Genomic DNA, 26,525 nt, shown 5'->3' with positions numbered 1-26,525 from the left:
ATTTTTCTAATTTCCTTTTCCTACCTACTATTGTGCTCTATTCTCTATTTTAATACTATAACCAACTAACTTCACAATTTTCTCACTTACTTACTTACTTTATACAATATCACTCTTGGAATCAACATCAATTCCTAATCTTCAATTCTTGGTTTTACTTCAATTCCCCTATCTAGAACTAAAAAGAAAGTAAGTTCTCACTTCCACTTTGTGTGTGTTTTTTAGAAATACTGTGTGTGCGCTTTCATAGCGAGACATACTAGGAACTCTTATGTCTGTTTCCCCGAAGTTTTTATCCAAGAAACCTGGATTTATTCAGAGAAGTTAGACCTTCATCACTCTGAAAGACTGGAAAATGTCAAATGTAAAACTCACTTCAAAAGAAGTAGGATTGGTAAGGGCTAAAATTCTCAAAGATTTAAAAGCCTTTTCCTTTATATGGAGAAAAAACAAACAAACAAGCAAATGTACATTCAAAAATAATGTTAAGGACTTCTTCAAATATGTTAAATCATTTGCTTACTCTAATTGATTTATTATGTCATCACTGTGGTCTTACTTGCAGTCTCAAATTATGAGTGAAGCTTAGCATCTCTATAAAACATCTTTATTGGATTAGGTATTTCCTCCTCTGTGAAATGCTTTTTAAATATTTTGTCCATTTTTCTGTGTTTCTAATTCATTTGTGACCATTGTATGCTCTTTGTATTAATACTGTTTGTTATAAATATTTGAAATATCTTCTTTCAGTTCTATTTTTAAAATTTTTATAGTGTTTTGATGAATACAAGTTCATCTTTTAGTGTAGAAGAATTTTTAACTATTTTCCTTTTTGGTACACATATTTTTTAAAGAAATTCTGCTAAGGTAGCCAGCCTACAAGATAGCTCTCAGTGATTTTCATCTGCTCTTCGTGCCTTTGGGTAATCCACTTCTTAGTATATCAGGTTTGGTCTATGTGATCAATTGAATGCACCAGAAGTTAAAGTGTTTTACTTCTGAGGCTAAATCATAAAAGACATTGCTACTTTCACTTGCTGTCTTGGATTACTTGCTCTGTTGGAAGCCAGTCACCGTATTATGAGAACACTCAAGAAACCCCCTGTGGTGAGGATCTGAGGCCTTCTGGCAAAAGCCAGTACCAAGCTGCCAGCCATAAGAGTGAGACTTCTAGGAAGCAGATCCTTCAGCTCTTGCCAGGCCTCCACATGACTACAGTCTCAGTTACTATTTTGCCCAAAAGAATTTCTCAATGGCACTTCGAGAAACGTCCATCTTAATTTTCAATAGTTACCTCCTTATAAGTGTTCTGATAGACAAAATAGTACCATCCCTTGCCCAAGAAATGTTTGTAAAAAGAAGTATGAACGAAGTAAAGAATGTATAAAAAATTAAAGAAAAATACCAAAAAAGAAGAGTTCATCCTACCATCATTGGAAAAGAGGAAACTATAAAAGCAACGATTAAAAAAAGTAAGGCATCTTGGATGAGGAGTAGAGGGGATCAATGGGGAATAAAAAGGGGACATCTTTAATACTGTCAACAATAAAGATAAATTAAAAGAAAAGAAAGTAAGGCATCTGGATATTTCCATGAACCTCTATGATAATAATTATACATAAATTACAAGAGGAAATTATCATTTTATAATAGGTCTCCATTTAAAATGTGACAATGAATATAGTTCTATTCATAGAAAAACCTTCTTCATCTCACATATTGAACTTCTTTTAGAATCACAGAAAACATCATTCCAGCCCCACCCTCTAGGATTCCAGAAAACCACTGAAGCACAGTCCTCTCCAGGAAAATTGGGCTCACCGTGGTGCCATAATCTAAAGAGAAACAGAGGATAAAAACACTTCAATGAATGTATAGTGATTGATTAGAAAGTATATGGTGTTGGAGGTTGAAGAGAATGGGGTTCAGAGTGAAAGAACACCCCAGTGACTGATCTCTCCTCATACTGCCCTCCTCAAAACCCCAAGTGTAAACACACACTTTTATAATTGCTCCTCTAACACACTCTTGGCAAATTTTTATGAAATAGAGTAATCTTGACCTTTCACCTAAAATCTGGTCTTTACTTCTTCCTCTATAAAGAGCCCTTATCCTGATCTGAGTTGTTAAAATTTTCATTTCTTAGTGGCAGGTAATAAAGAGGCTGTTTGCTTAATTTGTGTACTCTGACCATCTCCCTAAATTCCTATATTCTCATGGAGCTTTGAGTCTAGTCATAAGAAGTTACCCTGCCTACAAGGAATACAATCTGTAGTAAGGGTGAAGGGGTCCGGGTGGGGAGGTAGGACTTTGTTTTTGGAATTAAGAGACCTGGTTTTGCTCCTAACTTATTTTGATCATAAGAAAATAATTTATTCTCATCAGATATTTGGTTCTTCATTTATAAAAATAGGAATCGTAATCAGGTCCCCAAATAGCTCATAAGATTATGTGAGCATCACATGAGATAATGTATAATTAAATTCTAGATTTTTTTCAAAGCCACAAATAGTATTACTACATAATTATCCTCTAAGAATTGCACACAGTTCTGACAGATATTTTAAGTCTTATTAATTGAAGTAAAATTTAATTGAAGTGTCTACAGATGTTCAGAGGCAGCAAACTGTAATGATTAAGAGCACCATCTTAGGAGTTAGACATGGAGTTGAGGCCCTGTTTCTCATCTTACTAGTTATTAACCTCAGAAAAGTTAATCCATTTTTCATCAGTAAGATGAGTTCTAAAAAAGTTTTCAGCCCGGCCAGGCATGGCTCAGCGGTTGAGCATTGACCTAGGATCCAGGGGATCGGGGTTCAATTCCCAGTCAGGGCACATGCCCAGGTTGCGGGCTCAATCAATGACTCTCTCATCATTGATGTTTCTATCTCTGTCTCTCCCTCTCCCTTCCTCTCTCTGAAATCAATAAAGATATATTTTAATTTAAAAAAATAAAAATAAATAAAGTTTTCATGAAGTTGAAGTGTGGCAATGTATATACTCAGTAAGAGCTTAGTAATTGTTAGAATCTGTCTGCATCAATATAATTGTCAGTATTAGCATTAACAGTGACTATGAACAAATTTTCCCTACATTTTTATGTAAACAAAGCCCATAGTTCATTAATGTGAGTCTGTACTCACCTCACATTTTCCATGTAAGATGTCTGATCAACCCATTGCCAATTGTCATTCCTTTGTGGATCTGAGAGTCCCAGAAAATAAGACAGTGATTTATTCAGCTGCTGAACAATGAAATTCTGCATAAAAAAAAAGTCATAGACTAAAATTTCCAGATTGAATAGGATAAGTGTTCTTTAGAGCTCTAAAGAGAAAATTAAATGCAAGGTGTGAGGAACAGTGTCATGACAGCTCATTGGATAAGAGAACAGGCTGGAAACACCAACATCATTACAGGAAGCAGGGAGTTAGAACCCATGAATTTCCATCTCAGACAGAATTTATTTTTTCTCTTCACTGAGACAGAATTTTTAAATGTATGTCAGTTTTTGTGCTTTCAACCATTTTTTAAATTTTATACATTCAGATGTGTTCCATCTTATTTATCATTGTTTATCAGTGAAATTGCATTTCAGTTATCAAAATTCAAATTTGTTTCTCTACCCTCCTAAGTAGTAATTCTCCAGGAAGTAATTACTTTAAAAAGTTAAACATAAAGGAATGCTTGTTAGATGATAATTGTAGTGGTTATTTCTTTAAAACTTATTAGTCTAATTTTTCCATCTGGGCCTTCTGCATTACCTTTTTAATCTATCTAGATTGTTTTCCGATTGAGATAAGGTGAAATTAATTTTGGATTGAATGTGCAGGCTTAAGAATTTCCTGTGCATTGTCCTGAGATTCTCTGACATAAGGCAACCATTCTGGGGGAGGGAAGCTGCTCCTCAGCCAAGGGTATTATAGAACACAAAAATTTCCATGACATTAATTTCTGTTTTTAAAAGTACCCTGCTCACCAAGGAACAATATTGTTATCTTCCCAGGAATTTTATATATCTCAATGGTTTTAAATGGATAAACATGTGGTATATAACAAAAAAACATGTGGTACTGGCTGAGTGGCTCAGTTGGTTGGAACTTCCTCCCACACACCAAAGGTTGCGGGTTTGATTCCCAGTTAGGGCACATACCTACCCTGGGTGCAGGTTCCATCCCTGGTTGGGGCCTGTAGGGGAGGCAACAGGTCAATGTTTCTCTCTCACATAGATATCTCCCCCTCTCTCTGCCTTTCTCTCTCTTTAAAAATTAGTAAAAACATATCCTCAGGTGAAGACTTAAAAAAAAAACGACGTATGATTCTATTATACAAGGTATCTAAAGCAGTCAAATTTTAGAACAGAATGCAGATGGTGGTTGCCAAGAACTGAAGGGAAGGGGAAATGGGTAGTTGTTGTTCAATGGGTATAAAGTGTCAGTTTTGCAAAATAAAAAAAATTGTAGAGATCTTTTTGCAACAATGTGAATATAGTTAACTACTGAACTGTACACTTAAAAACAGTTAAGATAATAAATTTTGTTTTTAATTAAATTTCTTTTATTTAAATGAAAATGAAAAATAAAGAAAACAAAAGTACCTGCTCCACTTTTGTGTTGATCACCACCAGATGAGCCCCCATCCCAACACAGTTCTGCTCACTCTTAGACCAAGAATTCTCTTCATTAGAAATGAGGTAGCAGCTGGAACCAAAAGGTTTCCAAGTACTTGGGCAGCATCCCCAGACTTTTTCTATGTTGCATGAAAGGGAAGAGTGAATACAAAATGAGACAAATAAGATTAAAGAGGCAAGTTCTATACATGTGAAATTCCAAGGATTTCAGGTTGTTTTCTAGAGATAGACTTCTTAATTCATGTATTTACTGTTTCCTAAATTATATAATTTGGAGCCACAGAATTGCTTTTAAATAAACATTCTTTAATATTAAATCCTCAATATTTACCAAGGTTTCCCTTCAGAATTCCTCTGGATTTTTTTGCCAAAATATCACTATCAATTTTTTCCTGTTCTTTGTATTTCTTATACATTAGATGCACCAAGTTCTATCAGAGTTACAAATGCCTAATAAAGGTGTATCTCATATACCAGTTATACTTAATAATCTTGGGCAAGCCACAGCCTCAGGTTTTTAAAATGGAAATGAATTATTCATAGGGTGATTATGAGAATTAGAATTATGCCTCATTAGAATTCTGGCTCCACCATTTATTATGTATGCCTTTGGGCAAATTACATAATCTCCTTGAGCTTTATTTATTTCATTTTTAAAATGGAAATAACAATAGTACCAAACCCAAAGGGAAACTTAATCACATAATATGTGCAGAGCACTTTAAAAGATGCTTAACATGGAATAATTGCTCATAAATGTTACCTATTGCTACTTTTTACACAGCATCAAGCATGTAAGAGTTTTAAAAATTATCAATTCTCTCTCCTTTCCCCTTAGAAACACCAGTTTGCCATTCTCCTAGAATTAAAAAAATCTCTAGCTAACCATATACAATCCACTGACTTATTTTGAGTATACATGTATACATATATGTTTATATACAATTTTAGCACATATTTATGTATACCTGAATAGTAAGTTGTTTTGATTTGTTGAATTTTAAATCTTTCAAAAGTATCATAATATATGTGGCCCTCTTGGCTTAATTTTTTTATTCCACATTGCTAAAATCCATTTATGTTGTTACATATAGCTCTATTTTATTCATTTTAAATGTTATTGCATTAAAATGTACATATTAAATGATTAGAAACAACCTATAGAATTATTCTTCCTTTTATAATATAATAATATGAATAAAATAGATAGACCATATCTGTATCATCTTACTATTGTCCACTTTTGGAAATTTATCTTAATTATGCATTCTGTTCATTATTAAAGATTGCTTTCCATAATACACCTTAAAGTGTGTATTAACAATATTTTAATTTTAAAAGTCTAATTAGGCAGACTGTATTGATGGTGGAGATTGGCTTTGTCAGTTAAGTTATATATGGCAAACGTTTTTCATATGTTAAATATGCCAAATCTCCAGTTCCAATGTTGACAACACCACTAAAAGCTGTGATGAAAGAAAGCATTTGTCAAAAGGCTATACTGACATTATTGATGTTTTATTTTTCCAGTTGTGCTGAGAATAATGAGCTAATCAAAGTGCTTTGCAAGTATAAAAAGAAATATAATTAATAGTCATTTGATAAGACTTATATAATCCTCTTTTTGGTGTAATTCCCAGAAATTGAGAAAGTGACTATTGACTGAGAAGAAAACAAACCTTTTGTAAATTATTTTATTTCTTATTCTTTATAGTCAACAACATTGAAAAATTACCTAATCAAATTCTCAGTGAACAGATTATTACAAATAATTTTTGATACTAGATTACTATATGATTTTTGGCAAAAAAACTAAAAAACTGGGTGACATTCTAACAGAGCACTTTCTATCCTATCAATTTATTTAGATGAGTAACATTTATCAGATTGTGTCACTAAAGTGAAAAGTAAGACGAGAATTGATGTTGACTTCTACCTCATTTTGGTAGTAAAATTATTCAATAGTAAGTACATCTGATTGCATTTTTTAAAGTCCATTTGTTTCATTAAAAGATGGGCTTCCACTAGTTTTGTTTTATTAGTAATAATTTATCAAAATTTATAATAAACTTGGAATGTTGGAATATTCTATTCTGATAATAACTGTAATAAATCAATCCAGAAGAAATTTTATAACACTTAAAGCTTAATGTTCCATAGGAAATAAAAATATTAGACGTTCTTATTTACATATCTTGGCAGACAGGGAAATGCTGTGTAAATGTCAGTCCTCCAAAGGCGGAAAAGAATGTTGCAAGACACATGAGTGTTAAATAATGTGTGTTTTTCTTCTTTTTTTTACGTACATGATGGGAGTGCGGTTAACGATTTGTAATGGTGTCTAGACACCCGAGATACATTTTTAAAACACATGTAACAGTTTTGTTTTTAAATGTTAACATTGAAAATGTTCCAGAAATTAAAGCTTTTGCTTCTATTACATGACCAAAAAATTTAGATGTCAGATTAAATTGTGTAAAGGGGTATGAAGTTTTTCAAGATCTTTCTGGGGGTTGACAAGCAAAAGAGTTCAAAGACCACAGGTGTAGGCAAAGTGCAGGCTTATTGAGGAAATTGTGACTTTGCTCACATTTCTAAATATCTCAACACTCACTGGGACTGAGTGGGCAACAAATTGGAAAAGATACATGTGGATTTCAATTATTTTTTACCTTTAATGAAAAGGGAAATTTTGTGTTTAGATTTTTTTTAAAAAACCCACATATCTTTATTGATTTCAGAGAGAGGAAAGGAGGGGGAGAGAGAGATAGAAACATCAATGATGAGAGAGTCATTGATCGGCTGCCTAGCCCGCAACCCGGGCATGTGCCCTGACCAGGAATCGAACCCCGATCTCCTGGATCCTAGGTCGATGCTCAACCACTGAGCCACGCCTGGCTGAGCTAGACTTTTAACTTTTTGTTGTAATAATAATTTGAAAGGATATTCTTAAAATCTGAGCTCTTTTATTTCCGGACATGGTATTATGTAAAATCATTTTCTCAATATAAGCTTATCTATAACTTGAATTTTTTGTATCAAACAGCTTGAAGGGCTATAACAGTCTCTTGTGCCAGCTGGATGTGGGTTTAATTTACTTAATATCCATTTTTGTCTCATTCATTTCAGAGCATTCTGAAGGCAGAGGCTAAAGTACCCACTGCTGCTCCAGGAGGCAGTCTTTCAAACTCCAGTTGTTGATATAGGAGTGCCTTCAAATGGTGAGATGAAGACAATATTGATGCAATTATGTTTTTCTCCCCAGAAGTGCCAGTTCCACAATAAAAAACAAAACAACAGCCCTGGCCGGTTTGTCTCAGTGGTTAGAGCATCTGCCTAAGGACTGACGGGTCCCTGGTTCGATTCTGGCCAAGGGCAGGTACCTCGGTGCAGGCTTGATCCCTGGCCCTCGGTCAGGGCGAATGCGGGAGGCAACCAATCAGTGTGTCTCTCACATCGATGTTTCTCTCTCTCTCTCTCTCTCTCTCTCTCTCTCTCCCTTCCACTCTCTCTGAGAAGCAATGAAAAAATATCCTCAGGTGAGGATTAAAAACGATGACAACAAACCTTAAAGTGACAAGAGAACCCTATGTCAGAGAGAGTAATGAAAATCATTCCTCACCACTCCCATGCACCGTATTCTTACCTAATACAAAAACAAAGAAAAATGCCAGCGTGTCGTAGAAACAGAAACTTCCATGCTGTCTTTAATTCTCATAGATTTTTTTCCATAAAAGCAGAGGAGTGAATACGAAGAGTTTGACACCTATTTGTTTGTTTTTTTTTTTTACTTAGAGGGCGTACGGCCATAAGGACACTACAAACATGTATTTTGCCTTTCTTTGGCATTTCTCACTAGACATGATGCAAGGCAGGCCACGATTTTGAATTCAACTCTAACTGTCCACATATAAAGGTACCCGCACCATATTTTAAAGTGAGGACAGTCTCTTCCTGAGCCATGTTTCAACATCCGAATTGACCAGTAATAAAGTGGGTACTTGAAATGGAGATGGGTGCTATTAACTAGGAACTTTAGATAACAAAAAGAAATATTCTCCAAATGATGAGGGTAAGGATACTTTGAAATACAAATTTTTATGAAGAATTTCCAGGGTTGGCTTGAGTAAATTGCATGGTGTATGGTAATAGCACTTCTTGATCTCAAGAAGTCTAAGGAAGGGCAAATCTAGAGCCTGATGTGAACATGTAAGTTTAGAGATATCCAAGCAGAGACTTTATTTTTTAAAAACAGAATAAACGAGTCTTGAGCTCAGCCCTGACCTCTCTTTCTCTGAGGAAACAGAAAGTCTGTTAAGAATTGCAACGCCTTACCTGTCACCCTTGTCCCTTCATTGAAGCAAGTTAGACTTGCGTGATATGTACGTAATTCAGACAGCCTTTGGTCATTTTTGCCTTGTGTAAAATGATAAGTCCCTGTGGAAGAGGAAGAAGGATTAGTATCCATCCATCCTTTTGCTATAAAGCCCTGTGCTCTATAAATCCGTGCCAGGCAGGCCTCCCTCTAACTGCTACCATTGTCTTTTCTCTAGTCAAACTCGATAAAGACCATGTTCGATTACTGCTTGTCTGTATTTATTTATCTCATTTGTTTATAAACCTGAACTTTTTCCTCCCCTCTTTTCCCATTGAAATGTAAGCTCTATATTCTAGGACAGAGATTCTATCTCTTTTCTACATATATTAATCACAAACACCTAGAACAGAGACTGTCAAAAAATAATCTATAGATATCTGTTGACCCACTGGAGGTCTACTTCTCCTTAATTTTCATAATCGTGAGGCAAGCATGCAGATTATTTTTATATTTTCTAAAATTTCTGACTGTTGGTAGTGACAGATAAACATATGGGCTAAATAGAAACTAAGAGGAGCCTTTAAACATTTAGAGACATTTTAAATGTCTGAAATAAACATTAAGTTTTATATTCAAGGGTGTGCACATTGAGCGAGACTTGTTCTCTCTCAGGTCCTGAACTGATTCCTCATTCATTTCTGTGTTGACTTCCACTACTGAAGCTCGATACTGGCAAACCTTTCTACCTCTCTCTTAGCCTAGGCTTTGGAGTCCTGAAAATCTGCTTCCTCTTGATTAATAAAATAACTATTCTTAAACCTTCTTCTCTCTTTCAGAGAAGCATATTCTAACTTTATGAAGCAGATTCTAACTTTATGATAATTAGCTGTGTTTTAGTAAAGACCAAGAAATTTATATCTGAAGGGAACTTCAAACATGACCTATTTGACAAATGAAGTCACTTTCACTTCTTTCCAGACTATTTAATAACTATTTTTAATCACTTTATCAGTGAACAGAGAACAAAATTATAGATTAGAGAGAAAAAAGTGTTCAAGATTTCTCACAAAATGTATTTGAAATATTTATTTGGAGGCAAATGGAACAGAAAAGAAATTATTTTATTCTCTTACATCTCCAATATTTCATCTGAATACTTACTCTCCTTATATTAGAAAAGACTCACACAAGAAAGTCAAAGAGGCTATTCTAAAGTATAATAGCAATTTTAGTTGCATTCTCAACAGAGGGCTTTTGTAACTACAGAACATGTCATCACTAGTGAACCATGTAGTGGAAAATGATGTCTTAGAGATGATTATAATTAACATCCATCCATATGTGATGTCATGATTGAGAATATACTAATAAAACCAAGTGAAATATACCTGGAAACAGAATCAATTATTAAAAGATGGAGGAAGAAGAGAAGAAATCAAGAAAAGCATGGCATTCCAAGTAACAGCTAACATATGAATGGCATAAGGGAGAACATACCTTAGGAAATCTCTATAGAACACAATAGGGAAAGGAATCAACAGAGTGTCAGTCACCTCAGTGAAGAACTTACCCACACAACTCAAAATGAAACAAACACTAAGGAGTGCTATGGAAATCACAGCAACAGACCAGATCTTCACTTGGAACCACCATACTGCCTTTTCTGTCAGAGATGCAAGACAAATGCAATTACCAAAGGGCCCGAGAAGCCAGAGTTCCTAAGATGCTTAGAGTCATGAAGAAATTACATGAAGAATCTCATATTAATTAAAAACCTAAAAGAAGAAAAGAGCTTAAAAGCTCCCTCAGATGGCGATGGGAGGAGACTTGACTTGGGGTGGTAAACACCAATACAGTATACAGATGATGTATTGTAGAATTGTATACCTGAAACCTACATAATTTTATTATTCAATGTATACCCAATAAATTCAATAAAATAAATAAATAAAATTTAAAAAAAGAAACTCCCTCAGAATAAATGACCAGGTAGTAGCCCTGAAGTCCTAAACAATCTGGGGAAAAGTCATCCTCAATCAACTGTAATTTCTACTCCCCTTTTCTTTCCTCTTAAATATGACATTCACCCATGGATTCCCCATCTTTCTCAAAACATCACTTTTGTCTCCTACTTCTCATACCACCGTATTATTTGGTTTCTTATTCTGTAGAGTACTTCTCACTCTGAGGAATGTTTCTTTCTTCTAACTTCTCATGACTGCTATGGTGGTCCAATCTTTAGCCCTTCAGTCTGCTCATTGTCTACCTCTTCTCTCCAGAAAACTCTTCATCTCATCAGATGCTTTTACCTTTCTCTCTGGAATTAAGAAAAGGAATGCTCACCTCTACCTTGAGATTGCCCTTCTTGCACCATTATATGGACTCCCTGTGTTCAGAAATCCCAGGATCCTCTTGTGTGTGTGTGTGTGTGTGTGTGTGTGTGTGTGTGTGTGTGTGTGTGTGTGTCTGAAGATGTTACCCAGAGCCTTGGCTTCATTCAAATAGGCCAGAGATGAGACAAACAGCTAAACACTCTGATGAGGCTAAGAAACCTCTAATATAAAGTGTGCCTTCAAAGAAGAAGTTGAGGTTTAGAATAGTTTCCAGCTATTTAAAAACATTGAGAAAAATAAGAGGAAATTGAGAAACATACCCAAAACAGTTCATGAAAACTTTGATGAGAATGTTCAGATCATTTGTTCAGTTTCTGACATAAAATTTCTCTCTCTGATTCCTATTTATTCTAGCATGCAAAATAGAAATTTTTATATACCCTGAAAGAAATTTATTTGTAGGCTTTAGTTAATTTAAGTGCTCCCTAGCCAATCTTTACATTGGATTTTACATGTGTTGGACAGTGTCCTAGGAAGTGAGCAAAAGTTTGATTGAACAGGTATGGCTTAGAAAATATGTTAATATAGTAAATTACTTAAAAATCTGTGGACATGGTTCAGGAATATGATAGCAACATGGAAGGTTCTGAAATTTATCTGCAAAAGTAATTAAACATTCTTGACGCATCAAGTATTGAGCAGAGGTTAGTCATATCTTATAATTTCCCTGATTAGGTAAGGGAAAGCTTGAAGGGGCATAACATCAGATGCAGGCTTCACAAGTTCCTTGTTATTACTCAAGGGCTTGAGGATCCTTCTTAAAATGAAGTCTCCAGAGTGAAGACCTTTCTATTAACATCAGAAACATTACATTCTCAAGTGAGTCTTGAATACAAGAAAAATAGTTTTGACTACCATGGATAAATAAATATTAAACTCAACAAGATTTTTAAATAGATAATTATAGCTGATCATGAAATAGACATTGAGGACAGAATTAAAAACCTGGTTAATTGTCCCTAGGGCTGGTTTGAGATGCAGCAGATCACTCATAAAGAGAGAAGAAGAAGTGGTTATAAAATATCACCACCTGTTTTCAGTTCCCATCAGAGATGAAAAAACACAACCCAAGGATTGGGTTACTTGTTGGTCCAGGAAAAGAAAACATGCTCCTTGGCCATATGCAGAAAATGCAGTTTAAAGACTTCGTTGCTTCCTTGCTCATCTCCAATGTAGGCTCTCCTAATCACATAATGGCCTTGACCATTGGCAAACCTGTGCTCCATTCTCTCTGCTTTTTCCCATTCCTCTGTTCCATATACATTTCTAGATTGCTATTGGCAAACCTTTGAATGGTAGTAGTGAAGTCAGAAAGGGGCAATACACCAAAATAAAATATAAAATAAAGTAAAGCAAAAGCTGATAGAGAAAATAGCGAATTGGAGCAAAAGCCGAATTGCGGATAGGTTCAGGTCAGTTGAACAAAAAAATTTAGAATATTTGAGTCTGGCTGGGAACTAATGCAAAAACTAGCAACAGAGAAGATAATAACTAGTATTGACTGAATATAAAATCATATGCTTTTAGACAAAATGAATATTCTTCTGTTTTGGCTTAAACTCTTTTTAAAAAGATATGATTGGTGAATCAGAAATCTGAACAAATTCCTTTCCAAGTAAGCAGTATTGGGTTTCCCTTTTGAAAATTGTACAAGCAACTATATGTCAAAAAATTGGATGGTCTGGAAGAAATAGATAAATTCCTAGAAACATACTGTACAGTCTTTCACACTTGATCTTAGCCGAAAGGCCGAGAAGCGATCCATACAGTCTTTCAAAACTGTATCAAGAAACAACAGAGAGGGAAGATGGCGGCCCTGTGAGAAACAGACTCAATTTACTTCTAAAATCCTACGTAGCGAGCTTGGAAAAAAGAGAGAAACATACCTGAGTGGACGGAGTGCGAGTGGGGAGCACTAAAGAAACATCAGGGAGTCCAGTAAGACAGGGGGGGGGGGTAGGAAGGGGGAGGCCCCCTGAAGCCTGTGCTAGGCGCCGAGCCCGGAGGCTTGGAGGCTGCAAAGCTCCCTCCTCTCGGGGGTGCCGACGGCATCCAAAAGTGGGGACCCCACACCCGGAGCAGAGAGGGGAAGGGGCGCCCCGTGCACAGGGCAGAGAGACCCCAGGAAGCGGTGAGTCCTGGAGGGATCGGCGCCTTCCTAGGAAACAAAGCCTCTGACGGCGGACGGCGCCTTCCTAGGAAACAGAGCTTCTAGTGGCGGCTTCGACCGGCGTCTAGTGCTCGGGGTGCCGACCACAGGGAAGGCTGCCCCAAGGTCTGTGGCACCCGAGTACTAAGGGGCCAAAGGACTGCACTGAGCGGCGCACACGGGGACCCTCTGCCTCCCTGTAAGGCAGTGTGTTGAGCCCCAGAAAGTGCTGAATCTGCGTGGTGGAGGGGAGGGGAGGAGCCCTCCCTGCCCTGAGCTCCTGGTGCTGAGAGGCTGGGATCTGCGACCAGCCCTGAGGGCGCCCTGGTGGTGCTGAGCTCCTGCTGGGGAGAGGCTGGGATCTGTGACCAGCCCTGAGGGCGCCCTGGTGGTGCTGAGCTCCTGCTGGGGAGAGGCTGGGATCTGTGACCAGCCCTGAGGGCGCCCTGGTGGTGCTGAGCTCCTGCTGGGGAGAGGCTGGGACCTGTGACCAGCCCTGAGGGGCGCCGTGGTGGCGCATAAAGCCTCCCCAGCTTTGCTGAGACCAGCAGTGTGGGGAGCTGCACGGAGCTGACTTTGGGTCCCATCCGGCTGGGTGCCTTGGCGCGTGGGAGGCAGGACCCTGCAGGGCAGACTCTCTGCCTGTGTGTTGCTTTGTGCATTTTTTGATTCTGATCGAGGAACTGGCTCCCACCTTCCCAGAGTGCGCTTCATGGACAGACCAGCGGGGGCTGGGGCCGGCCTGACGTGTCCAGCCAACCAAAGCTGGGCAGGAGGGGCAGAGCCTGCCACCTCTCCTGCAGCCTGGGAGCACCGCCCCCAACAGGAAAGGGACGGGTCCAGCTCACTGAGGCCCCAGACACACCTACAGGGCACAGTCCTGAGGGGGAAGAAAGAGCAGGTCACAGACTTTACGAGAATAAGACTCTCGTGACTATTGTTTGGGAACTGGAGGAAACGCGGAAAACCCCTGCTGGGGGCTGGGCAGGCAAAGGGCTCACTGGAATGTTCTTTAATCGAACCCACTGAGCCCAGGCTGCTGAAATGGCCCAAACAGAAAAGGCAACAGGCTGAAATCAATCTGAAGCTGCAGCAGGACAGGCCTGGAGAACTAGAATCGGAGGACAGGGTAGGGACTGAGGAGCTAGCTTTGGAGCAGAGACTAACTCCCGCACAGTGAGTGCCTGACAGTGAAACCTCTAAGGGGAGTGATACCCTGGGCTACACTAGACGCCCTGCACCCTAAAGACTCTACAGAAGACTCTGGAGCAAGACCAGGCAACTACAAAGTTGCAAAATAGCTTACAAGAGGAGATGGCCCACGGAGAGCCTCAGATCAACCATCTACCTAAGGACACCAGAGCCAAACCTAGACGGCTCCTCACATTGGCTGATACTCATGTACCTCCAAGGAGAACGGAAATCAGCACACAAAACAGAGCCTCAGACAACATAAGCTGCCCAGAAGAAACTCACCTGATTAATTGTCTTTTTTTCTTCTTTTTTGTTTGTTTATTTGTTTTCAGTGGTTGTTTTATTTGTTTGTTTTTTGTTTGTGTTTGCTTGTTCTCTTTTTCCCTTAGGAAGAAGAGAAACGGGGAAAATTTTATTTGTTTTTTCTTCTTTTTTAAATTTTATAATAATTTTTTTTAAACATTTTTTAACTAAACTTTTTTCTCTTTTTTTTATAAAAGAATTTTGTTTTGCTTTGCTTGTTTTTAGTTTTGTTTTGGTTATTTGCTTTGTTTTGTTTTATCCTTGCTTCTACAATCAAGACTTTCTTGATATTCCCTGCTTAACTATTGGGACTTTATCATTATAACCAAGTTTACTGCATCCCTCTATCATTTCCACCAAATCTCTTACCAGACTCCCTCCCTGCCTGGGCTATATATCTCTCTCTCCTCTCGATCCATTGGCATAACTTTTTTTCTTTTTCTTTTTGCTTTTTCTACTTTTCTTTCATTCTTTTGTTATCCTCCCTTCTGTCTTCCTGTCTTTCTGTTCGATTGTTAGTTTCTCTTATTCTCTTTATTGTATTTTTGTTTTCTCATTTTCAACTATTATCCTATTCCTATTCTCTCCCTTAATTTTTTGCTGGCCCTTCTTTCAGAATCTTTTCTCTGCTTCTGTTATCTCCCAGTAGCTTCTCTATTTTTTACATTTTAGTTTATTATTATTTTCTAAATTTTCACCAGTATTAACAACAATATACATCTCTCTATAAGCGTTACTTTTCTTTCTCTTTCTTTTTTTTAAGCATTTTTGTGTGTGTGTGTGTGTTCTCCCTTCACTCTCCCAGTTCTATTTTCACAAGGGTTGTTTTCATTGTGACTGTCAAGATATTTTGTAAGATACCTCTTGTTTCCTGGAATTTTAATTGTGTATTGTCCTGCCTTGCCAGCATCCGTACAACAGCTTACATGACGAGGTTGGGGCTGAGACACAGTTAGTCAACCTGAGAGGAGAGTCCTCCCAAGGACTGATCAATAACAATCTAGACCCAACCACAACAAGAGAACATAAAGAAACCACAAAAGGGACACCCACAAGAGGGACACATCTAGAACAAAGAGCTCAGAAGTATAAGGAAAACACACCTCTGGGCTCCACTGGACCCATAAGACAAAATCCCATCCCACAAGACTGGGAGACAGCAAATATATCTAATATATAGATACAAACACTAAGACCTACCAAAAAGGGGAGACAAAGAAACAACCCCCAAATTAAAGAAAAGGAAAAATCGCCAGAAAAAGACTTCGATGAGATGAAGTTAAGCAAGTTATCAGAAACGGAGTTCAGAGTATTGATTATGAAGATGTTCAAGGAACTTAAGAAGACACTAGATGATAAGATCGAGGACCTTAGTGAAAACATGAAAAAAGAGATACATACCATAACCAAAACTCAGACAGAGATAAAGAATGCTGTATCTGATATCAAGAATGCACTGGAAGGAATTAAAAGCAGGCTCAATGAAGCAGAAGATAGAATAAGTGACTTAGAAGACAAGGTAGAAAAAATCACTCAATCAGAGCAGCAAAAAAGAAAAAACACTTAAAAAGCATGAGGACAGTCTAAGGGAGCTTTGGGACAACATGAAGCACAACAACATTCGCATTATAGGAATGCCAGAGGGGGAGGAAAGAGAGCAAGGGATAGAGAACTTGGTGGAGGAAATAATGAAAGAAAACTTCCCTAGGCTGGCGAGGGAGAAAGCCACACAAGTTCAGGAAGCACAGAGGGTTCCAAACAAGAGGGACCCAAAGAGACCCACTCCAAGACACATCATAATTAAAATGGCAAATGTCGAGGACAAAGAGAAAATATTAAGGGCTGCAAGGGAGAGACAAGCAGTGACCTACAAGGGAACCCCCATAAGGCTGACGGCTGATTTCTCAACAGAAACTCTTCAGGCCAGAAGGGAGTGGCATGAAGTTCCCAAAGTAATGAAAAGCAAGAACATGCAACCAAGATTACTTTATCCAGCAAGGCTATCATTTAAAATTGAAGGTGAAATAAAGAGCTTCCCAGACAAAAAAAGGCTAAAGGAGTTCAGTGCCACCAAACCAGCATTGCAAGAAATGCTAAAAGGACTGCTCTAAGAAAAAGAAGGAATAGTGAGAGAAAGGTACATCAGCATAAAGGGGGAAAATGGCATTAAATAAGTTGATATCAATAGTAACCTTAAATGTAAATGGAATAAATGGTCCAATCAAAAGACACAGGGTAGCTGAATGGATAAGAAAACAGGACCCAAATATATGCTGTCTACAAGAGACCCACCTGAGAGCAAAAGACTCACACAGGCTAAAAGTGAAGGGATGGAGTAAAATATTCCATGCAAATGGAAAGGAAAATAAAGCTGGAGTAGCAATAATTATTTCTGACAAAACAGACTTCAAAATAAAAACCATAACAAGAGACAAAGATGGTCACTACATAATACTAAAGGGATCAATCCAACAGGAGGAAATAACCCCTATGAACATTTATGCACCCAATATAGGAGCACCTAAATATATAAAAAATTTCTTGGGGGACTTTAAAGGGGAGACTGACAACAACACAATCATAGTGGGCGACTTTAACAACCCACTGTCAGCATTGGACAGATCATCAAGACAAAAAATCAACAGGGAAATGCAGACCTGAAATGACTCACTCAACCTAATGGATTTAATTGACATTTACAGAACATTTCACCCCAAAGCAGCAGAATACACATTCTTCTCAAGTGCACATGAAACATTCTCAAAAATCAACCACAAGGCAAGTCTCCACAAATATAAGAAGATTGAAGTCATATCAAGCATCTTCTCGGATCACAATGCCATGAAACTAGAAATCAACCGGTATAAAAAAACTCAAAAATATTCAAACACATGGAGGCTAAATAGCATGTTATTAAACAATGAATGGGTTACCAATGAGATCAAGGAAGAAATCAAACACTTCATGGAAAGTAACGAAAATGAACAGGCAACAACCCAAAATCTATGGGACACAGTGAAAGAAGTCCTGAGAGGAAAGTTCATAACATTACAGGCCTATCTCAAGAAACAAGAAAAAGATTTAATGAACCATCTAACACAACTAAGAGAACTAGAATGAGAACAGCAAGAAAAGCCCTGAGGAAGTAGAAGGAAGGAAATAATAAAAATCAGAGCAGAAATTAATGACATAGAGACTAAGAAAACAATACAAAAAATCAATGAAACCAAGAGCTGGTTCTTTGAAAAGGTAAATAAGATTGATGCACCTTTAGCCAGACTCACTAAGAAACAAAGAGAGAGGACCCAAATAAATAAAATTAGAAATGAATGAGGCGATATAACAACTGACCCAACAGAAATACAAAGGATTGTAAGAAAATATTATGAGCAAACTATATGCCAACACACTGGACAACATGGGGGAAATGGGCAAATTCCTAAGCTGAACACACCCTTCCAAAGTTGAATCAAGAAGAGGCAGAAAACCTGAATAGGCTGATAACAACTAATGAAATTGAAGCAGTAATCAAAAAACTCCCAGCAAACAAAAGCCCTCGACCAGATGGATTTATAGGCGAGTTTTACCAAATATTCAAAGAAGAATTAACACCTAATCTACTGAAACTATTCCAGGAAATTCAAGAGGAAGGAAAACTTCCAAACTCTTTTTATGAGGCCAGCATCATCCTAATCCCCAAACAAGAAAAAGATACTACAAAGAAAGAAAATTACAGGCCAATATCCCTGATGAACATAGATGCTAAAATCCTCACTAAAATACTAGCAAACCAGATCCAGCAATACATTAAAAAGATCATACATCATGACCAAGTGGGATTTATTCTGGGGATGCAAGGCTGGTACAATATCCGCAAATCAATAACTGTGATACACCACATAAACAAAATGAAGGACAAAAATCATATGATCATATCAATAGCAGAAAAAGCATTTGACAAAATCCAGCACCCATTTCTGATAAAAACTCTCAGCAAAGTGGGAATAGAGGGATCATACCTCAACATAATAAAGGCCATATATGACAGACCTACAGCCAACATCATACTTAATGGGCAAAAACTAAAACCATTTCCCTTAAAAACAGGAACAAGACAGGGATGTCTGCTTTCACCATTCTTATTCAACATAGTACTGGAAGTCCTTCCCATAGCCATCAGACAGGAAGAAAACATAAAAGGTATCCAAATTGGAAAGGAGGAAGTAAAACTGTCATTATTTGCAGATAACATGATATTGTACATAGAAAACCCTAAAGACCCCATCAAAGTACCACTAGATTTGATAAATGAATTTGGCAAGGTAGCTGGATACAAAAACAACATCTGGAAGTCAATGGCATTCTTATACACCAACAATGAACTTTCAGAGAGAGAAACTAATAAAGCAATACCATTTACCATTGCAACTAAAAAACTAAGATAACTAGGAATAAACTTAACCAAGGATGTAAAAGACCTGTACTCCGAAAACTATGTGACACTGAAAAAAGAAATAGAGGAAGATTTAAACAAGTGGAAGAATATATCATGCTCATGGATTGGAAGAATTAATATCATTAAAATGTTCATACTACCCAAAGGAACTTATACATTCAATGCAATTCCTATTAAAATACCAACAGCATATTTCACAGACCTAGAACAAACATTTCGAAAATTTATATGGAACTAAAAAAGGCCCCTAATAGCTGCAGCCATCTTGAGAAAAAAAAACAGTGGGAGGGATCACATTACCGGACTTCAAACTGTATTACAAAGCCACTGTAATCAAAACGGCCTGGTATTGGTACAACAACAGGCATATAGATCAATGGAACAGAACAGAGACCCCAGAAACAGACCCATGCCATTATGGTCAGTTAATATTTGACAAAGGAGGCAAGAGTATCCAGTGGAGTAAGGACAGTCTCTTCAATAAGTGGTGCTGGGAAAATTGGACAGATACATGCAAAAGAATGAAACTAGACCACCAACTTTTACCACGAACAGTGGGATTTATTATTGGGATGCAAAGTTGGTACAATATCTGCAAATCAATTAACGTGATACACCACATAAACAAATAAAGGATAAAAATCCCATTGCAGCCATGGGTGGTTTTGCTCAGTAGTTAGAGCATTGGCCCACAGACTGAAGGGTCCCAAGTACAATTCTGGCCAAGGGCACATACCTCGGTACCTCGGTTGCAAGCTGGATCCCTGGCCCTGGTCAGGGCATGGGCAGAAGGCAGCCAATTGATGTATCTCTCTCACATCGATGTTTTTCTCTCTCCCCTCTCCCTTCCACTCTCTCTGAAAAAGCAATGGGGAAAAAATATCCGTGTGTGTGTGTGTGTGTGTGTGTGTGTGTATTTAATCCCATTGCAGAAAAAAAACATTTGACAAAATTCAGCACCCATTTATGATAACTCTCAGCAAGGTGGGAATAGAAAGAACAGACCCAATATAATGAAGACCATATATGACAAACACACAGATAACATCATAGTCCATGGGGGAAAACAAAACACGTTTCCCTTAGGATCAGGGACAAGACAGAATGTTCACTTTCACCACTCTAATTCAACATAGTACTGAAAGCCCTAGCCACAGCCATCAGAAAAAAAGAACAAACCAAGGCAAAAGTTAGTAGAAGGAAGGGAATAAGAAAAATTAGAGCAGAATTAATTCAAATAGAGAACAAAAAGACAATAGAAAAATTTAATGCTACAAAACATTGGTTCTTTGAAAAGGTTAGTAAAATTTACAAAGCTCTGGCTGGACTCATTAAGGGAAAAAAGAGAAGAGACTCAAACAAAATCAGAAATGAAAGAAAAGTTACAGTGGACACTACAGAAATGCAAAGGACTATAGGAGAATAGTATGGAAGACTATACACCACCAAATTCAATTACCTAGAAGAAATGGACAAGTTCCTAGAAATATATAACTTTCCTTGACTGGATCATGAAGAACTGGAAAATCTAAATAGACTAATCAACAGTAAGGAAATTGAAACAGTCACCAAACATCTTCCAAAAAGTAAAAATCCAGGACCAGACAGCTTCACTAGTGAATTCTACCAATCAAGGAAGATTTAATGCCTATCCTCAAATTCTTCCAAAAAATTTAAAAGGAGGCAAATCATCCTAATTCATTTTATGAGGTCAACATTACCCTGGTATCAAAACCTGGCAAAGACAACACACACAAAAAGACTATTTTTGAGCAATATTTCTAATAAATATAGATGCAAAAAATGCTAAACACAATACCAGCAAATTGAATAAAACACTAAATTAAAAAGATAATACATCCATGAGGTTCATTCCAGGGGCACAAGGATGGTTCAACATGCACAAATCAATCAATGTGATACACCACATTAAAAATATAAAGGATAAAAGTCATATGATCATATCAATAGATGCAGAAAAAATATTTGACAAGATACAACATCATTTTATAATTAAAACACTCAGTAGAATGGGCATAGAGGAAAGTACCTCTATGCTCATATATGGAGGCTATATATGACAAACCCTCAGTTAATATCATACTGAATGCTAAAAGGCTGAAGCTTTTTTTCTAAGGCCAGGAACAAGAAAGGATGCCCACTCTTACCACTGTTTTTCCACATAGTACTAGAAGTCCTAGCCAGATCAAACAGGCAAGAAAAAAAATGCATCTAAATTGGGAATGAAGAAGTAAAATTGTCACTTTTTGAAGATAATATGAGTCTTTATATAGAAAATACTTAAGACTCCACCAAATAGCTATTAGCAACAATAAACAAATGCCATAATATTACAAGAAACAAAATCAGTGTATAAAAATCCATTGTGTTCTTACATACTAGCAATGAAATTTCGGGGGGGGGGGGGACCAATAATTCTATTTGCAATAGCAACAAAAAAAATAAACCACCTATGAATAAACTTAACAAAAGATGTGAAGGACCTGTTCACTGAAAACTACAAAACATTATTGAAAGAAATTGAAGAAGACACAAAGGAATGAAAAGATATTTCATGTTTGTGGATTGTAAGAATTAATATAGTTAAAATGGCCATATTATCCAACTCAGTACACAGATTTAATGCAATTCCTATCAAAATCCCATTGGCACTTCTCAAAGAAATAGGACAGAAAAACCATCAAACTTCTATGGAACCACAAATAAACCTAAATAGCTAAAGCAATCCTGAGAAAAAAAGAACAAAGCTGGAGCTACCACACTCCCTGCCTTCAAATTATACTACAAAAGCTACAATAATCAAAACAATATAGTATCTGCAGAAAAACTGACACAGAAAAATGGAACAGAACTGGCACTTTGGAATCCAGTTTGATGGTTTCTTACAAAATTAAAATACTCTTACCATGCAATCCATAATCACACACTTTGGTATTTACCCAAATGAGTTGAGAATTTTTGTCCACATAAAAGCCTGCACATACATGTTTATAACAGCTTTCTTCATAATTGCCAAAATGTCTACCAGTAGGTAAATGAGTAAATATACCATAGCACATCCAGACAATGGACTGTTATTCAGGCTAAAAAGAACTGAGCCATTTAGCCACAAAGAGACACGGAGGAACTTCAAATGCATATTACAAAGTGAGAGAAGCCAATCTGAAAAGGCTGCATAGTGTGTCATTAGAATTATATAACATTCTGGAAAAGGCAAGAAAGAGATCAATGGTTGCAGTGTGAGATGGGGAGAGATGAACTGGCAGACCACAGGGGATTTTTAGTGCAGTGCAAATACTTTGTATGAGATTATAATGTTGGATATATGCCATTGAACATTTGTCCAAACTCACTGAATGTACAACATCAAGCGTGAACCCCTAATGTAAACTATGGACTTGGGTTATTATGATATGTCCATGTAGATTCATCCATGGTGAAAAAATATACCATTCTGGTGAGTGATGTTGATAAAGGAGGGGCTATTCATGTCTGGAGCAAGAGATGTATGGGAACTTTCTGTACCTCGCTCTTGATTTTGTTGTAAACCTAAAATGCTCTAAAAACAGTCTTAAAAAAAAAAAAAAAAAAGCTATAATAATTAGCTATATATATTATATTTGCATATAAATCTGTAGCTATAATAATGTCACACAAAGCAGATTTCAGGGCAAGAAAAATTATCGGGGATAATGACAGGCATTACCTAATGATAAAGGAGTGAATATTCCAAGAAACCATAACAAACTTTAATGTGAATGCACCTGACAACAGAACAAAGAAGTACATGAAGCAAGAACTGATAAAAATGCAAGGAGAAATAGACAAATCCATTATTACAGTTGGATCTATCAGCACCCCTTTCCCAGTTTTGACAGATCCATTGGACTGAAATAAGTAAGAATTTAATTAAACTGAACAGCACCATTAGTCAACTGAATCTAGTTGCCATTAATTTCATCCAGAAACAACTGAGTACACATTCTTCTCAAACTCAAATGTAACATTCATCAGGATAGGCCATATTCTGGACCATAAAACACAAATTTTAAAAGAATAGAAATCATACAGTGTCTGTGTTCAGCCCACAGTGGTGTTAAACTAGAAACCAATAACAGAAAGATAGCTGGAAAATCCCAAAATAAACGGTGAGATTAAATAGCACACTTCTAAATAACACGAATCAAAGAAGAAATCTTTTTTCTTTTTTTTTAATCTTTATTGATTTCAGAGAGAGGAAAGGAGAGGGAGACAGACAGAAACATCAATGATGAGAGTCATCGATCGGCTGCTGCCCGCCACCCGGGCATGTGCCCCGACAGGGAATCGAACACCGATCACCTGGATCCTAGGTCAACGCTCAACCCCTGAGCCACGCGCGGCTGGGCCAAAGAAGAAATCCTAAGCAAAATTTTAAAATATCTGATAAAGTTGTATCCAAAATATCCAAAAAGCTTTTAAAATGCAACAATAAGAAAACAACCCAATTTAAAAATGAGCAAAAGATCTGAACAGACTATTTTCTACAAAAAAAATTAATTTATAATTACAAAATTATAAATCAAAACAACAAGATAACACCCTAAATCCGTATTAAAATGGCTAAAATCCAAAAACACAGACAATATCAAATGCTGGTGAAGATGTGGAGAAATAGTAAGTCTCATTCATTGCTGGTGGGAATGAATCTTACTGTATGAAAAATAATACAGCCACTTTAAAAGACAGTTAGACAGTTTTTTACAAAGCTAAACTTAGACTTACTATACAATCCAAGATATTTACCCAAATAAACTGAAAACATGTACACAAAAATTTGCACATAATTCTTATAACAGCTTTAGTCATAATTTCCCCAAACTGGAAACAACCAGGGTGTCCTATAATCGTTGAATCAATAAACTGTAATACACTCATACACTGAGATATTTTCTGCAATAAAAAGAAATGAGTTTTCAAGCCACAAATAGACATGGAGGGACCCTAAATGCATATTGCTAAGTGAAGAAAGCCAGTCTGAGCCCAGCCGGGCATGGCTCAGCGGTTGAGCGTCTACCTAGGATCCAGGCGATCGGGGTTCGATTCCCAGTCAGGGGCTTGCAGGAGGCAGCTGATCAATGATGACTCTCTCATCATTGATGTTTCTCTTTCTCTCTCTCCCTCTCCTTTCCTCTCTCTAAAATCAATAAAGATATCTTAAAAAAAAAAAAAAAGCCAGTCTGAAAATGCTACTAACTGTATGATCCTACATACATTACAATCTGGAAAAAGACAACAATTTAGAAACTGTAAAAGGTCAGGGGTTGCCAGGGGTCATGGGGAAGGGGGGAAGGTATGAATAGGTGGGGCACAGGGATTTTTAGGGCAGTAAAACTATTCTTTATGATACTATAATGGTGGATACATTTCATCCTAGGAATATATCCAAAGAAATAAAAATATACATCCACAAAATACATATGAAAGAATATTTATAGCAGATTTATTCATAACTAAAACCTAGGAAGAACATAAAGGTTACCACAGGAGAATGAATAGTACATTGTGATCTATTTGTACAATAGAATACAAGTCAACAATAAAATTGAATTTATTGCTGAAAAAATACAAAAACTTGTACAAATGTCACAAACATGCTGAGCAAAAGAAGGTAGAAACAAAAGTGCATACTTTATTATTTCATTTGTATGAAATTTTAGAGCTGGCAAACAGATATATGTTAATGGAATTCAGAGTAGAATGTGTTTCAGGAATAGTTGATTCCTTTGCTCAACAACACCCTTAAGGAACCAGGTTCTTTCCATTGTTCTACTCTGGTATCCATGGTGTTCCTGTCAACCTAAGGCTAGTTCCCATCATGATCATAGCATGACTATCAGTAGCAAATAGAGCTACATACTTCTCTGTTCATACTCTTTGGGAGAGGGAGATAAACTCCATAATTTCTCTGAGAAAAAGGGGGAGGTAGTTGATGGGAATAACTTTTGCAATTTGTGCCTATGGCTAAACCACCAATCGGTGGTTATTTTGATCACCTTGGATTGATTAGTCAGTATTCTCCCAGGGAGCTGAATCTGAGGTTAGCATCCCAAGGCACCTGGGATACTTGAGGAAAGTGACTCTTTAAACAACACTGAAGTTTTGCTTGCAAGGAAGAAGGGATAAATAGACCGACAATATATGCCAAAGTCCTAATTATAAAATCCCACTTGCAAAAATTTTAACTTGTAGAGCATTTCATTTTGTGGACAGATTATGATTAATCAAATCCTTATACTGAACATTTGGTTTAACAGTTGCATGGTCACATTATTTCTTCCATCCTGGAGTCATTAAATTTATCTTGGTAAAGTGTGCACCACCAATGATTTCCATATTGGCAAAAACAGAACTATTAATGTTTTGGTATTGAGATCATGTAATGAAAATTAATATTATACCAGCCCTGAAGAGCTGTCGGGTGTCAGGAGATTCCCACATTTAGAGAAATCATCCAGGTTGATCATTTCAGTCCCAGTGGGAAAAGTATTTTCCCTGTACTGGACATTCCAATGAGTTTCTGCCCCCTCTTCCATTTACTAAGGGCAATTTGACCAAAAGAGCTTGGAGCATTGGTAGATTTATTTATTTATATGTGCATTTTTCTAGAATAGTGATCTCAAAACAATTTTTTGATTGTGCATCCCTAATAATAGAAAAAAATTATTCTATGCATACTTAATATTGTACATACATTTAAGAACCACAACCTATGATGTAATATAACATAATATAACAAACCCATTCTACAATAATATGTATTAAATTATATAAAAATTAAACATTTTAATATTGCATTTTATTTATTGATAGTACAATTAATCTCCTCTTATTATGAAATTGTTACTAATCTTTTTAGAGGCAGCAGTGTGATTGAATGTATTTCATTATTTTCAGGATCTCAGTTCAAAACTGCAAAATAATTTGAAGATGTCTCAGTTATATATTGCTAAATAATAAACCACCCCAAAACTTAGTGGCTATAAACTAGTTTGTTATTTTTCACAATTCTATCCATTGATTGG

The 26,525-nt window shown here is 36.8% G+C and overlaps 1 protein-coding gene across 1 annotated transcript; it reads right to left on the bottom strand.

The window, feature by feature from the left end:
- Positions 1 to 1,690: 1,690 nt before the first annotated feature.
- LOC308553394 (C-type lectin domain family 6 member A-like) lies at positions 1,691 to 11,319 on the bottom strand (the record flags this gene model as incomplete). Its single annotated transcript, XM_081129288.1, has 6 exons — positions 1,691 to 1,835; positions 3,144 to 3,259; positions 4,595 to 4,746; positions 8,963 to 9,064; positions 10,516 to 10,608; positions 11,289 to 11,319. The coding sequence occupies 6 exons, from the start codon at positions 11,317 to 11,319 to the stop codon at positions 1,691 to 1,693; spliced, it is 639 nt and encodes a 212-aa protein (XP_080985414.1).
- Between the last annotated feature and the right edge of the window lie 15,206 nt (positions 11,320 to 26,525).

The sequence above is a fragment of the Miniopterus schreibersii genome (assembly GCF_964146895.1).
Source record: "Miniopterus schreibersii genome assembly, chromosome: 2".
Taxonomy (NCBI): Eukaryota; Metazoa; Chordata; class Mammalia; order Chiroptera; family Miniopteridae; genus Miniopterus; species Miniopterus schreibersii.
Note: the sequence above shows the minus strand (reverse complement) of the source record. Positions and strands in the feature narration are given on the sequence as shown.